Source organism: Ctenopharyngodon idella, chromosome 7, assembly GCF_019924925.1.
Source record: "Ctenopharyngodon idella isolate HZGC_01 chromosome 7, HZGC01, whole genome shotgun sequence".
Lineage (NCBI taxonomy): Eukaryota > Metazoa > Chordata > Actinopteri > Cypriniformes > Xenocyprididae > Ctenopharyngodon > Ctenopharyngodon idella.
In genome coordinates, this window is record NC_067226.1 from 28,345,814 (window position 1) to 28,361,219 (window position 15,406).

General features: G+C 35.6%; 1 protein-coding gene across 3 annotated transcripts in view; it reads right to left on the minus strand.

The window, feature by feature from the left end:
- LOC127515291 (titin-like) overlaps nucleotides 1-15,406 on the minus strand; it is a 438,556-nt gene that overhangs the window by 337,693 nt on the left and 85,457 nt on the right. For all 3 annotated transcript variants that reach the window (XM_051898786.1, XM_051898788.1, XM_051898787.1), the window contains exon 5: nucleotides 4,092-4,421. In XM_051898786.1, coding sequence (XP_051754746.1) covers nucleotides 4,092-4,421 — 330 coding nt within the window. The remainder of the gene's footprint in view (nucleotides 1-4,091; nucleotides 4,422-15,406) is intronic.

Genomic DNA, 15,406 nt, shown 5'->3' on the forward strand with positions numbered 1-15,406 from the left:
ATGTGTTTTTGTCCTTTTTGAGCTCTGAATGTTTCAGTCACTGTTTCCTTCATTATAACAGTGATCAGCACATTACTAAAAATAGATTAAAAAAATAAACAGTTTTGTTCTAAGAAAGACATACAGATTTTGAACAAAGAGGGTGAAAGAGATTAAATGATGACTGAATTTTCGGATAAAATAAATCTTAAATCTAATGTTTGATGAACTGTAAATCATAATCAGGAACAAAACGATGACAAGATCGTCTGAAAAGCAAAATAAAGCTGCATTTGTATAAAGACTCACAGATTCTCAGAAAGTGCGAGCAGCAAAAAAGTAATTACACATGAAAAGATGTTTTATGTTTATTAATAAAATGTTAATGTTATGGATGGAACTGAAGTGTAATTAGCAGCCATTAACACATTTTTAGCTGTTGTTCAGATCTGTGTTCACATGTGTCAGATGGATTTAGCTGTTGTCTAATACAAAAAAGTATTCAGCCATATTGCAAGCAGACTATTTTTTAGTTCCTTTTTTATTTATTAAAACATCAAACAATATAATTCGTGTTCACAGTAATATAATAGTTTAATCAGCAATAAAAAATATATTAAAGTTTAAAGATAAGTTTAAAAAATTATGATTGCAGATGCGTCCAGTAGGCGACAATATGAAATAAGAATGTAAATTGCAAATTGAAAGAAGTACGACACGCTGCTTCTTAGTGTCCGTTTCCATGGAGATGTGTCTCATTTCGAAGGCTGCGTCCTGTGGAGGATGTGTTTGTCGGCTGCATACGTCATTAAGGATGTCTTTTTTCAGGACAGTAACCGTTATAAAATTGATTGTTATTCCTAGTGAAGTGTAAATTGCTGTAGCTTCCTTATTTGGATTGTAGTGGCCAGTTTACTGAAATGAAGCAGCCTCATGACGTTCAACTTTAGAAATGAGACACAGCTGATCGAGAACAGCCTGTGCTTCTGTCACTTTAATCTTACTGGTTATAGGTTAAATATTTGCAAAAAGGACTAAGCAATAACAATTCTGTATGCAGATAAATGAAAGAATAAAAAGATCAGAAGGAAAGTGGTAATTTGATCGCTGAAGTTAATCGATATTTTCAGACATTTCTCCTAAAACACTTCTAAAAATATACATAAGGCTGAAATTATCAGCAAAATAATATTGCTGTTGGAGCTTCAATGTGCACATAATGCAGACAAAACATCTGTTTTCATTTCATTTTTGTATTAATTACATCAAAAGTGTTTGTAATTATTGGTAAAAACGAAATGAATCACTGATATTCATATCTAGTCTGCATGTATATTCTTTTGTATTCACACAACTGCAGGTTGTACAATATTTATATATTTTAAGAAAGTAAAAAAAGAGTGGCAAATTAAACTTGCAATGTGATGAGGTCATGTGATAATTTGAATAATTTATTGTGTTATAATATGATCTGTTTCACATATTAAGAGATTAGTATACAGTTACAGTATATAATATGCTGAATTCAGTAAGCAGTAAGATAGTTTTACATTCTGAACAAAACCACAGTCTCTCCATTGGATGTGTGTTCACAGTAGAGAGAGTTTATGAGGACAATGATGTTCAACTCACCCTTCACAGAGAGAGAAACAGAGCTTGATTGTGATGAGTTTGGTCTGCCATCTCTCTGTCCTCTACACCAGTACTGACCCTGATCAGATGTAACAGCTTTAACAATACTGAGAGTGTCTCCATTTACAGAGTGACGCTCAGTTGTCTGTAACACACTGTCTCTGCTGTCTTTATACCACTCATATCTCCACTCATGTGTCAGACCATTTCTCCTTTTCCAGTCACTGTAAGTCTCTATCTCACACTTCAGATTGACTGTCTCTCCAGTGAACACAGATCTGTCTGGTGTCACAGTCAATGTATATATGGGTGAATCTGTGAAGAAACACAAATGTGTTCATATTTTGTTCAACTAAATGGTTTCATGCAAATTCTGCTGAAAACATTAAAATCTTGTAGATTCTGTATAAACTGACTTTATTTCCACTGTAAAGGTAAAGTTAACCTGCTCCTTTTTTTTTTTTTTTTTGATGAGTGATTTCTTTTGAACATCTGAAGTTTTTCTTCTTTTGTAAAACTGTAAAATGATCCAGTATGTCTGCTGAAATAACTGGACAGTCTAAACTTTCTCTCTCTTTCTGGTCACATGCAATGGAGTTTACACAGTGACAGCCTTTTTTCTCTTTTCTTTCTTTTTCTGCAGAATATCAGTGATCAGAGATGTCTGTAAACTGTCAGTAAACAGAGGCTGCATGTTTTGTTTCTAAACTGTGTCTCTGGACAGGATGATGGAGACTAAAATTATCTTCATGATTTCTGTCATATAGAGTCACTGGACTTATTTTATGATTCATTTATGATGCTTTTGTGTTCGTTTTGAACTCTGAAAGCTCATCATCTCATCCTTTAATAGCAATCAGCACATTGTTAAAAAAATGTCCTAAAGAAGAAATACATACAGATTTGGAGGACATGAGGGAGATTAAATTAATTTTTATTTTCAGGTGAGCTAATGTTGTAACTTTGAGTGTTGGATGAAATAAATATTTAATGTTTGATAGACAGTTGATGAACTTTCAGTCATAATCAGAGACAAACGATGACAGGATCATCTGAAAAGTAACACAAAGCTGCATTTGTATAAAAACTCAAAGATTTCAGTAAGTCCAAGCAGCAATAAAAAGATGTTTGATGTTATTGAATGGAATTGAAGTGTAATTAGTGACCATTAACACAGAAGTGTTTTTAGCTGTTGTTCAGGTCTGTGTTCACATGCGTCAGACAGACGTCTTTATCTGTCGTGTCTCTGTTTTATCAGCACTTCATGAGTGTTGTGTTTTTAAGATTACACTTAAAGTTAAAAATACTTCAGCTTTAAAATGCATTTAAAGCATCTCAGATCTCCATTCAGTTTCATTCTGTTTTGCTCCTTCAAAAATGGTTTTGAACACAAGAACAGAGAGAACTAGAATGTACATTTCCTGAAGAAAATGTGAGTTGTGTTTGCAGTGGCAAAACTCGGCACTGAGCAGATGCTACAGTGTTCTTCACGATTGCAGGAGAGCCAACCACCATGTCTGTACGATGTTGTGGAGCTGAGATATAGCTTCTTGATGTTGCAATATGGTTGCTAGGGTGCTCTAAACTGTTGCTAGGGTGTGGCTACACAGTTACCATGGTGATATTTACAGACTGTTTTCTCACCCAAAACAAAAGACCCCCATACCCCCATGTCTGTACCAAGTTCTGGTGCTGAGATATGGGTTATTTATGTGTTTGTACGGTTGCTAGAGTACTCTAAATGGTTTCTAGGGTGAGGTTATACAGTATATGGGGTGATATTTAAAGAAGACTGTTTGCCAGTCTGCCAGCCGTGTTTCTACAATATTCTGGTGCTGAAATTCGGCTTGTTATTGTTGTTATGCGGATGCTAGGGTGCTTTAAGTGGTTTCTAGGGCGTGGCTATGAAGTTATGTCATGTCACTACTTATTGGCTGCTTGATAGGGTGTTCTGGGCAGTTGCTAGGGTGTTGTTATGAAGTTGCTAAGGTGTTTTGAGTTATTGCTAGGTGGTTGCTATGGTCTTGCTAGGCAGTTGCTAGAGTGTTCTGGGTGGTTGCTAAGGTATTGCTAGGTGGATGCTAGGATATCCTGGGTGAGAAACAGCACACCTCTCCTCAATAATCTGCATGATTTGACGCCTCATTCATGGGTCTATGACAAACAGAGCGGGACGAGTAGCGCGGCAAAGTTTTATCCCGATGAAGAAGAATAATAAGTTTGCAAGAGAACAATATGCTTTGCCTTTGGCAAGGACCACTAATAAAACAGAATCACCACTAATTAAACAACCCTCAAAAGAGAGATGGACTGTAACACTGTCAATGTCAACAAGATGGTCTGTCCAAAGCACAAGCCCTTCAAAAGAAGAGTAAGAACCGTATCATCAGTGTGAATGTAACACCTGAGAGTGAAAGACTCTCGACTGGCTGTGTGATTATAGTAGAGAGAGTTTAGGAGGACAATGATGTTCAACTCACACTTCACAGAGAGAGAAACAGAGCTTGAATGTGATGAGTTTGGTCTTCCATCTCTCTGTCCTCTACACCAGTACTGACCCTGATCAGATGTAACAGCTCCAACAATACTGAGAGTGTCTCTGTTTACAGTGTAACGCTCAGACGTCTGTAACTTTGAACTGTCTTTATACCACTCATATCTCCACTCAGGTGTCCAGTCTCCCCACTCATATGTCAGATAATTTCTCTGCCTCCAGTTACTGTAAGTCTCTATCTCACACTTCAGATTGACTGTCTCTCCAGTGAATACAGGACTGTCTGGTGTCACAGTCAGTGTAGATGTGGGTGAATCTGTGAAGAAACACAAATGTGTTCATATTTTGTTCAACTAAATGGTTTTATCCTAATTCCGCTGAAAACTTTATAATCTTGTAGATTCTGTATAAACTGACTTTATTTCCACTAGTAAAGGTAAAGTTAACCTGCTCCTTTTTTTTCTTTTTTAATGAGTGATTTCTTTTGAACCTCTGAAGTTTTTTTCTTTTGTAAAACTGTAAAATGATCCAGTATGTCTGCTGTGAAATAACTGGACAGTCTGAACTTTCTCTCTCTTTCTGGTCACATGCAATGGAGTTTAGACAGTGACAGCCTTTTTTCTCTTTTCTTTCTCTTTCTGCAGAATATCAGTGATCAGAGATGTCTGTAAACTGTCAGTAAACAGAGGCTGCATGTTTTGTTTCTAAACTGTCTCTGGACAGGATGATGGAGACTAAAATTCTCTTCATGATTTCTGTCATATAGAGTCATTAGACTTATTTTATGATTCATTTATTGTGCTTTTGTGTTTGTTTTGAACTCTGAAAGCTCATCATCTCATCCTTTAATAGCAATCAGCACATTGTTAAAAAAAATGTCCTAAAGAAGAAATACATACAGATTTGGAGGACATGAGGGAGATTAAATTAATTTTTATTTTCAGGTGAGCTAATGTTGTAACTTTGAGTGTTGGATGAAATAAATATTTAATGTTTGATAGACAGTTGATGAACTTTCAGTTATAATCAGAGACAAACGATGACAGGATCATCTGAAAAGTAACACAAAGCTGCATTTGTATAAAAACTCAAAGATTTCAGTAAGTCCAAGCAGCAATAAAAAGATGTTTGATGTTATTGAATGGAATTAAAGTGTAATTAGTGGCCATTAACACAGAAGTGTTTTTAGCTGTTGTTCAGGTCTGTGTTCACATGCGTCAGACAGACATCTTTATCTGTCGTCTCTCTGTTTTATCAGCACTTCATGAGTGTTGTGTTTTTAATGTCACTTAATGTTAAAATACTTCAGCTTTAAAATGCATTTAAAGCATCTCAGATCTCTATTCAGTTTCATTCTGTTTTGCTCCTTCTAAAATGGTTTTGAACACAAGAACAGAGAAAACTAGAATGTACATTTCCTGAAGAAAATGTGAGTTGTGTTTGCAGTGGCAAAACTCGGCACTGAGCAGATGCTACAGTGTTCTTCACGATTGCAGGAGAGCCAACCACCATGTCTGTACGATGTTGTGGAGCTGAGATATGGCTTCTTGATGTTGAAATTTGGTTGTTAGGGTGCTATAAACTGTTGCTAGGGTGTGGCTACACAGTTACCATGGTGATATTTACAGACTGTTTTCTCACCCAAAACAAAAGACCCCCCTACCCCCATGTCTGTACCAAGTTCTGGTGCTGAGATATGGGTTATTTATGTGTTTGTACGGTTGCTAGGGTACTCTAAATGGTTTCTAGGGTGAGGTTATACAGTATATGGGGTGATATTTAAAGACGACTGTCTTATTTTTGTTATGCGGTTGCTAGGGTGCTGTAAGTGGTTTCTAGGGCGTGGCTTTGAAGTTATGTCATGTCACTACTTATTGGCTGCTTCAGAGGGTGTTCTGAGTGGTTGTTAGTGAGTTGCTAGGCATTTGCAAAGGTGTTCTGAGTTGTTGCTAGGTGGTTGCTGGGGTGTTCTGGGCAGTTGCTAGGATATCCTGGGTGAGAAACAACACACCTCTCCTCAATGCGTACGATTTGACGCCACATTCATGGGTCTATCTAAGTATTTTAGCTGTTGTTTAAGGTTTCACTGTTGTACAGCACACATGCAGGAGCGCAGTGTTTTTATGATGGTGTTCAAGTACTTTAACTTTTAAAACAGGTTTGAAGACCCCTGCATTCAGCTCTGTCTTGCTCAAACTGTTTTGAACAAGAACAAATCATCTGTGAGAGAATTAAACAGAATTAACCCTTCAAAAGAGGAGAGAGAACCGTATCATCAGTGTGAATGTAACACCTTAGAGTGAAAGACTCTTGACTGGTTGTGTGATTAAAGAGAGTTTATGAGGACAATGATGTTCAACTCACCCTTCACAGACACAGAGAGATAAACAGATCTTGATTGTGTTGAAACTGATCTTCCATCTATGTGTCCTTTACACCAGTACTGACCCTGATCAGACTCAACAGCTTCAACAATACTGAGAGTGTCTCTGGTTACAGTGTAACGCACAGACCTCTGTAACTTTGAACTGTATTTATTCCACTCATATCTCCAGTTACTGTGATATGAGTTTATCACACACTTCAGATTGACTGTCTCTCCAGTGAATACAGGACTGTCTGGAGTCACAGTCAGTGTAGATGTAGGCAAATCTGTGAAGAAAGACAAAAATGAATCAAACCGCACGTTCAGAGATAATATTTTTATGATGTTTTGGAAAACTATACGGAAGCCCTAAACGGCCATGGATTATTATTTTTTTCTATCTTGTTTTGTCGTGATCACGACTTAATTTTCTCGTGATCTCGAGATAACAAGTTGTTTTGTCGTGATCACGACTTAATTTTCTCGTCATCTCGACATGAAAGTTCTTTTTACAGTGATTGATTCTGAAACACACTGTACCCGGATTCTACTGTTGCTATAGTAACGAACACAACTTTCACGCGCATCTGATCGACGGATAAATCATGCGCTCTTATATCTTGTGGATATTTCAGCAAAATGTTTACTTCACTTAATAATAAAGTTTACAATAAATAAATACATATAGGCTAATCAATCACTGTTCAATAAATGTACGCTAAACATTTTATTTGTGTAATTAACATGTTTAATGATCAACAGAGCATTCAACATCTCAAGCGCAGCCAGAGTGCCTTCAGAAAGATGCCAGATTATTCTATAATTCTATAAATTATTCGATTAAACCCACTTTATTTTCCTCATTCGTTTGAAATAAAATTATATTACATAATGTGTTTGTTATTTTTATTCGTCATGTAGGATAGGCTGTGATATCATTAAACTGTCTTCCTCCAGTTTCCATTAAAAAGAGGTGCAATACTCCAGATTTCCAAAAAACAAAACTTTAATCCAGTTGATATAGGCTAAAACAATCTTGGGATGCTGTTTGAGAAGAGTGTTTATGTATGTGTGTTTTCAACAAAGAAATGCAGAAAATAGGTTACACACTATCACTGAATTAAATGGCATAGGCTATAAATCATAATCATCTTATCAATATTGAGTGAGTGAAACGAACACTGAAACTGCGATGATTAAAATGGCGTCTTAAAGATACACAATAAGGTACAAACAGAATACTATACAGTGACATCAAAATTAGTTTAATAGGCAATAAGTTTAGTATCACACCGAACTACTGCGGTCGTGAAACTGTGGTGAGTCCTGCACTAGTCAGAACGAAAACAGATACACTTTCAAGCAAAATAATCATATTCAAGCATTTAACAGTGAAGTTAATTACTTAACGCACACAATACTGCACAAAATAAATCGATCACGAAGACTCTCTCTGTCCGAAGCTCGTACAATCTGGGCCAATATGAACTAATACAGTAAAGTAGAAATTTACCGCACATCATCAGTTATATTTGGTAATATACTGACACCTGTTGGCACATTTGTGTAATTTACAGCAGAGATTAAGTCGTGATCACGAGAAAACAAGATAGAAAAAAATAATAATCCATGGCCGTTTAGGGCTTCCGTAAAACTATGCAGTTTATACTTTATTTCATGCCATATTTCATAGTATTTCATCTATTTTGCTCATTTTCACCAATAGCATATGAGCATGATTGCAAACGCGATATTGATTGAAAACGTTCAATAAACAAGAAGTTAAAATTAAGTGACTTACATTTTACACACAATTTTAAATGGAAGTTTTTTTTTGTTTTTTTGTTTTTTGCTATATCGGCAAAGAAAAAAGTTCCAAACAAATCCACAGCAGAACTGTTACAACAACTTAAATGGTTCAAAATGGCTTCCAAATATCTGTCCACTCTAGTGGACTCCATGCATGAAAGGGGTTTTAAACAATGGCTTAATGTTGGATGTTACAGCAAAATCCCCCGTGTTTAATGAACAGAGATCAGTGTGACAGTTACAGATGAAAGACAAATTAACTAACAAAAATCAAGGGTTAAGAGCCCGACTAAAGCAAACACATTTAAATGAAATCTTCAATATCTAAACCTCTGTTAGTACTTCTGATGAATGACAGAAATACAGTCAAACTTTAATCACTTAATTATCTCATTAACTGCAGTTGCTTCAGTGTTACTTTGACACTCTTGGCCTCATATAGACATCGATGTTCATTTAACACTGAGGATTTTGCTGTGTATCACGTCACTATAACGTTCTCCATTGTATTAATTAGTAAAGTTTTCGAGGAGGACTTTACTGTGAAGAATGTTGAGTTGTTATAAAAAAAAAAGTTTCAGGAACATCACATTTAAATGACATTCAAAATTAAGGAAACTGGACATTTGAACGTTTCCAAAACCAAAACAGAATGTTTGGAAAACCAAACTTAGAACAAAACAAATTCTAAGAACAAATATTTGTTATCTGGGAACACATCCTGGTCTTGGTCTCGGTTTGTGGTCTCGACTACAACAATTATCTGTAAGTCACGTCATTCTCTCTGACTTCAGTACAAAACTCATCTGTATTGAACTCTCTCGCTCAAGTCCTTTTCTATTCTCATCATAGCTGTGACTATAACCGTTATCCATAGTGACAGTGACTAAAATATATTTTAAATATCAAAGATGGAGACTCCCATAACACTGCAAAGTCACAATTTACATGATTTTATAATAAACCAGAACCTCCACAAAACACGCAACACACATAAGACGTGTGCAGTGACAGAATAATGACTAAAAGTGAATTTCTTCAGTCCTCTTATAGCAACAGATGTGGATAAGTGTTGAAATATTAATTTTAAATGATCATTAAACAGATCTGAATATGAACACTCACCTGATACAGTCAGTGTAACAGCAGCACTGATGTCTGTCTGTGAGTGTGATCTCTCTCTTCTACAGATGTATTCACCACTGTCAGACACTTGAGCTGTGAAACTGAACTCTGCTGTTGTTGTGTATGGATACACAGAAAAATCAAGGTACAGGAATGTACCTAAAAGAGTACAAATGCTTTGTCGCCCCAGCTGTACCCTAGCAGGGTACAGCAATGTACCTCTGAACACTGGTACATTTTTGTACCTTTTTGTTTGTACCTCTAAAAAAACAATTTTGTACCCCTAGTGATAGAAATGTACCTTTAGGTTATGGTTTAAAATTACATCCTGGTATTCTCCCAGAGCCTTTCAATAATATCCAGCCGAACTGATTTGTCCTAAAAATTATTATTATTATTATTATTATTATTATTATTATAAATAATAGTTTTTTTTTTTTTTTTTTTTTTTTTTAAAAAGGACACTTGCATGGGAGGGACTCAATTCCTTCAGAAGCATTAGGCTTTGTGAGCATTTTGTTACCAGTTTTAAATACAAAACAGAGGCAGTGCATTTTTTTTTTTTTTTTTACAATTTCTTTTAATCACAAAAGTAACAATTCTAAGTATAAAGCACAGAACATTCTCAATTCAGTTTTATAACTCTTATACTGGATATTCTGTACCCAACATTAACAAAATTCAATTAACATGTAGAATGTTTCAATTCCTTCACAACAGGAAATATATAAATAGTATAAAATACAGAACATTAGCAACTCAAGTGTAATTCATATACTGGATATTCTGTATTAAACCTGTTAAAAAAAAAATATTTCAAATGAACATGTACAATGCATTTCAATTCCTTGTAAATACAAAACTGAAAGCATCGGGCCCAATGAGCAGTTCATTAATCAGTTTTAAATACTAAACTCTCAAACATTTTAACACATCCTATCACCTTTTTTTTATTATTATTATTTTCTTAAACTTGTCCCATATGACAAAAATCTGCACAGAAGACTTGCATTAAACACAGTTCACCCAAAAACTTGAAATTCTGTAATTTACTCACCCTCATGTTGTTCCAAACCTACATGAATTCTTTCTTCAGTTGAACACAGAAGATATTTTGAAGAATGTTGGTAAACAGACAGTTGATGGTAGCCATTGACTTCCATATTAGAAAAAAAAAAAAGCAAGTCAATGGCTACCGTCAACTGTCTGTTTACCAACATTCTTCAAAGTATCTTCTGTGTTCAACTGAAGAAAGAATTCATGTAGGTTTGGAACAACATGAGGGTGAGTAAATGACAAGTTTCATTTTTGGTTTAAGTATGACTGTAATGGCAGGTATAAAGGGGGGGGCAACAATTCTCTCTATTAATACTTGTACACTAAGCATCCTGTTCATATGACCTTGCCAAAAACCTGCAAGCATTTATATAAAATCTCAATCCAACATACAGTTTATCAACTGTATATGTGTCAAGCGATGTGTGGTCCAACTCATCTCCAGGTTTGAGCAAAATCCAGTCACTGTCTACTCTAACACGATATGCATGAAAATGTGAATCAAAGGACAAGATCTTACTGCAAAGCATCCATGTGGTATCAATGTTAAGAACGTACTTGATCTGTCCAAACAGTCACTTTGCTAGTGAAACTCACTCTGCTTCCTTGTAACATTCAGGCGTTTTCAATACTCACTCCATCAGGCGTTCTTAAGTATGGGTACTTTTTGACTACATCCTCCACAGACATTCCATTCATGATTTCTCGACGTCTCCAGGAGAATGTTCGTGCCATGCATTCTTTGACAGTCGAGATGTCTGGATGCGTCTTCCGATACTCACTTTGTAGAACGTTCACATGGGCCTGGACAGACGTTGAATTCTCCCCAATATAAGTCTCCTTTGTCAGAACAACAGAAACAGATAGTGTTTAGACTTTGACAGATAATGACAGAGACAGATATGTGAAAAGTCTGCACACTCATTGAACAAGGTGTTTTAGATTTAAAAAAAAAAAAAAAAAAAAAAAAATAATTACACTGAACTGCATGAACAATGAACCTAATGTTCAGTCAGTGAAAGAGTGAAGTGTATGCAAAAAATATTTAAATGTCTAATATCTGCCTTACATTGTCCTGCACTAAATGAAACAAAAGTGATTAAAAGTTGAAAAATAAATTATGCATATATCAGTGGGCTTACATATGCTACGCTGACAAGTGGTGCCATTCTGCTTTAAATTTCCACTTTAGAAACGTGTGCCAGGTGTGCTAGTAAAAAAACAAACAAAAAATTGACTATTTGGCATATTCCAGCAAGTAAAGGTAAAATAATATCTTGTGCAATTATGTAGACAGAGATTAATCAATGGCTTAAAAACAATGCAACTTACATAGCCATTTCCCTCCTTATCTCTCAGGAAAGGGTTATTTCACAATCAGTGCCTTGACTTGAATAAACTCTGCATTAGTTGGATACCTAGTACAAAGGCAGAAAAACTCTAAATCAATCTCTTGGTTTTGTCCAACAGTCTTCATAGATTGGGAATTGATCTTAAGTAGTACAGTTGTAGTAGCAAAGGTGGTAATAATGGTTATACTTACAGGGTGTATTATGCCATCATTTCATACATCGCTCTTATTTCGTTGCATACTATTGGCACTGTGTAACACGGTTCCTTGATGTCAAGGCTTGCCTGGACATCTTTGGGAAAGGTTGGAATGACAGTCACAACAGGTTGTCCCCTGTGAGCTGCTTCAACACTGCAATACAAAATTATATCAGTAACCAATTGCGGGTTGACCCTATTGCATAAAAATAAACAATTCACCTCCAAGGTGCTCACACAGATTCTCATTTAAATAGCCTTTATTGTAGGGCAGTGCTACATATTAAAAAAAAAACACCCATCATTACATCAGTGTTTCCTTATTATGGGCTCTTGAACAATGGACAGCATCAATATATTGCATAAATAAATGTATATATTTTTATGAAATAATCAGACAATCTCTAGTATTTTTTCACCGTTTTCAAAAAACAAAAAACAAACAAACAAACAAACAAACAAAAAACCCACATATACAAATGAGCAGACAAACTCTTATAATAACATTAAAATGTATACAATTTTATGTTTTTGAACATTTACCAAAACGGCACCGTCATAATACTGCCCTTACCTTGGATCAGTGGAAGGATGAGGCTGGAGTTCTGCCGTAGACTGAGTGACTTCAACAATGGTTTCACTCTCCTTTTATTGGCATACAAACTGTTTAAATTTTAGTTGCTTTTTGGAGGAACCATCAAACAGGTAGCCAACCATTCACTGTCATTTTCTGAAAACACGGAAAATTACAACAGTTATAGACGAATAACTGTAAAACACAGACAGACTTCAGTGTGCCCAAATGTGTGGGAAATTAAAGTTTAGCTTAACTCTATGAACGCCTACTAGCTAAACGAAGATAAGCCCAAGACGGTGCGCTTATATTACTTATGAATGGGAGAAAGAGCAACGCGCAATAAGGCAGACAAGCCCAAACTTCTAAATAAAAACCAATCCCTGACTAATGAAGTTATCATTCACTGCAGCTGCCACTGACAACAGTCAGTGTCATGCGCGCTGCTTCTATAGCAAATGGAGCTCGTCGCACTCAATTTTTAATTTGAGAGTGTGTTCATGACCAATAGTATTTAACCAGTTACTAATATTGACCATAACTCCGATAGCATGTGAAGGCAGCATAAAAACGCTGAGCAAGACGTGATGGTCTAGCCTGAAAAAATATTTTTAAACGCTGTTTGAGCATAAGAAAAAACATTTATGGGACAGGTCAAGTAAGATTTTGTTGCTGAATTTAAAAATGTTGTTTAATTTGAGCAGATATCGATAATCCACAGCAGACGGCGCGAAGCGGGAAAATTGGGTTGCACTGCCCAAATCTGCAGCTAAATAGGCTAACGTTAAACGGCGATGGCAAGTGGAAGCATTTTACACGACTTACTTAACTAAATGAACAAAATAACTAAAATAACTGTGTGTAACCCAACTAGCAACAAGCCATAACGTCCTTAGTTTAGTTAACGATAGTTTAAGTTATGCTTGTAAACGTTATCAATAGCTAACAGTAGCATGCCATGAACACAAAAATCAAGATTCGGTTACTTACCCCTGAATTTCCTTGCCTCTTCTTCTTTAATCTGTATTCCAGCTCATTATTTTCTGAATTGGTTCATCCGTGGACAAACTCGACAAAGATGGGCAATTAACCGAAATTTTCGCTCATTTCACACATGGGAGAAAGAACGTGCACTGTGCAACGCAATGGCAAGTAGATATCGCGCCTTCTAAATAGAAGAGCCAATGGCTGATTGGTAAAGTCATTGCGTCATCTAAGCAGCCGTTAAAAGCTCTGGTTGCTATGAAACAATGTTCTTTCAAAATAATGACGTGAGAGTGATAAACCCTTTCCACAAAGTAATACAGTCAACGACTTTATTTTTTTAATTTTTTTATTTTATTTTATTTTATTTTTTTGGTAAATGTGCTGTTCACACAAAATAAATGTTACCAGTATTTTTGAAAAGGCCCTGTTCACAAGCAATTTACCAGTGTGTAAAAGAGGCCATATTCTTGGTATCTGAATAGACCTGGATATCATCATCCTACACTGATATGATATTGTAAATATCTCCAGTTATAATTTGCATAAAAACAATGCAATATAAAGACTAGCTGAAATCCCAGCTGAGTTATTAATGAAACTTGTCTGTAGACATTCACAATTGGATGGAAATTTACCAGCCTTTTTTTCTTTAATAAACATCTCTCTGAAATGAAGATTTTGTGATCTCTGATTTGCTGCAAAATTTGCCTGTACCTTAAGCTTGTTAAAAGTACAATTGTGTACCTTTTGCTGTCAGAACTAATTTTGTACCTTTAAATTAAAACAAAGGTTCAAATTTGTCACCTTAAGGATCATTTTCTGTACCTTACAGGGTACTTTCGTGGCATATGTACCTTTAGGTACGGAAACGATACCCCTATTTTTCTGTGTGTAGAAAGGGTTTCTATTTTTAAACCATCTGTATGTCCACTGAATGTTTCCTCCTCCCTGTAAGTCACATGTGAGAGTGACTCTCTCTCCTCTGAACACACGCTGATCTGGCGTCACCTTCACTACAGGTTTTACTGATAAACATAGAAGTAAATATTGAAAAGCATTGCAGTATCAAGATCACAGTCATGAACTCAGAACTTCCTTATAGGAGAAAAACACTATTAAATAAAAATCTATAGTTTGCTTGTAAATTGTAATAATTACATCAAAAATGTATGTAAGTATTGGTAAAAACTAAATGAAACATATATTCATCCAGTCTGTCCTTTGTATTATTTTTCTACCTGCTCTGACCAGTAGATGGTGCTGTTTACAGTCAGAATGTTTTAAAAGATCTGAAAAGAAATTGGGAACTTCTAGTGTCTTTTCTCAAGCCTTTATCTCTCCCAGCCCTTCAAACCAAACCATACTGAATTAATAAAGCTAAGCAGAGTTGGTGCACAAGATCTTAAGGACACAGTCATTGATTACAGTGAACATTACAACTGCAGCACCTCAGAGACTTGAACAAAACTCTCACTGTGCAGAACTAATTTCTGTTTTATACAGTGGATTATGATCTTTTGAAATCAATGTCTGACTAAACTATGTTACAACTGCAAGACTGTTTGATTGAATAAATATCAGATTTCTGTAATGTTTTTTGCAGCATAAGCAACTACAGTCAGATGATTCTGTGAAATGTGCAAAACATGGACATAAAACATCAGCAAAGAGGGAGAACAATTGTCTTGATGTATCCATGTAGACAAATAAACAACTATAACACATTTCACATTAGTTTAAAAAAAAAAAAAAATCAAATTTACTGTAGTACTGCACAGTACCTTCAGCATATTGATTGAGTCCAGAGTGGATGAAGGACATCAGCACTAAAAGCAGA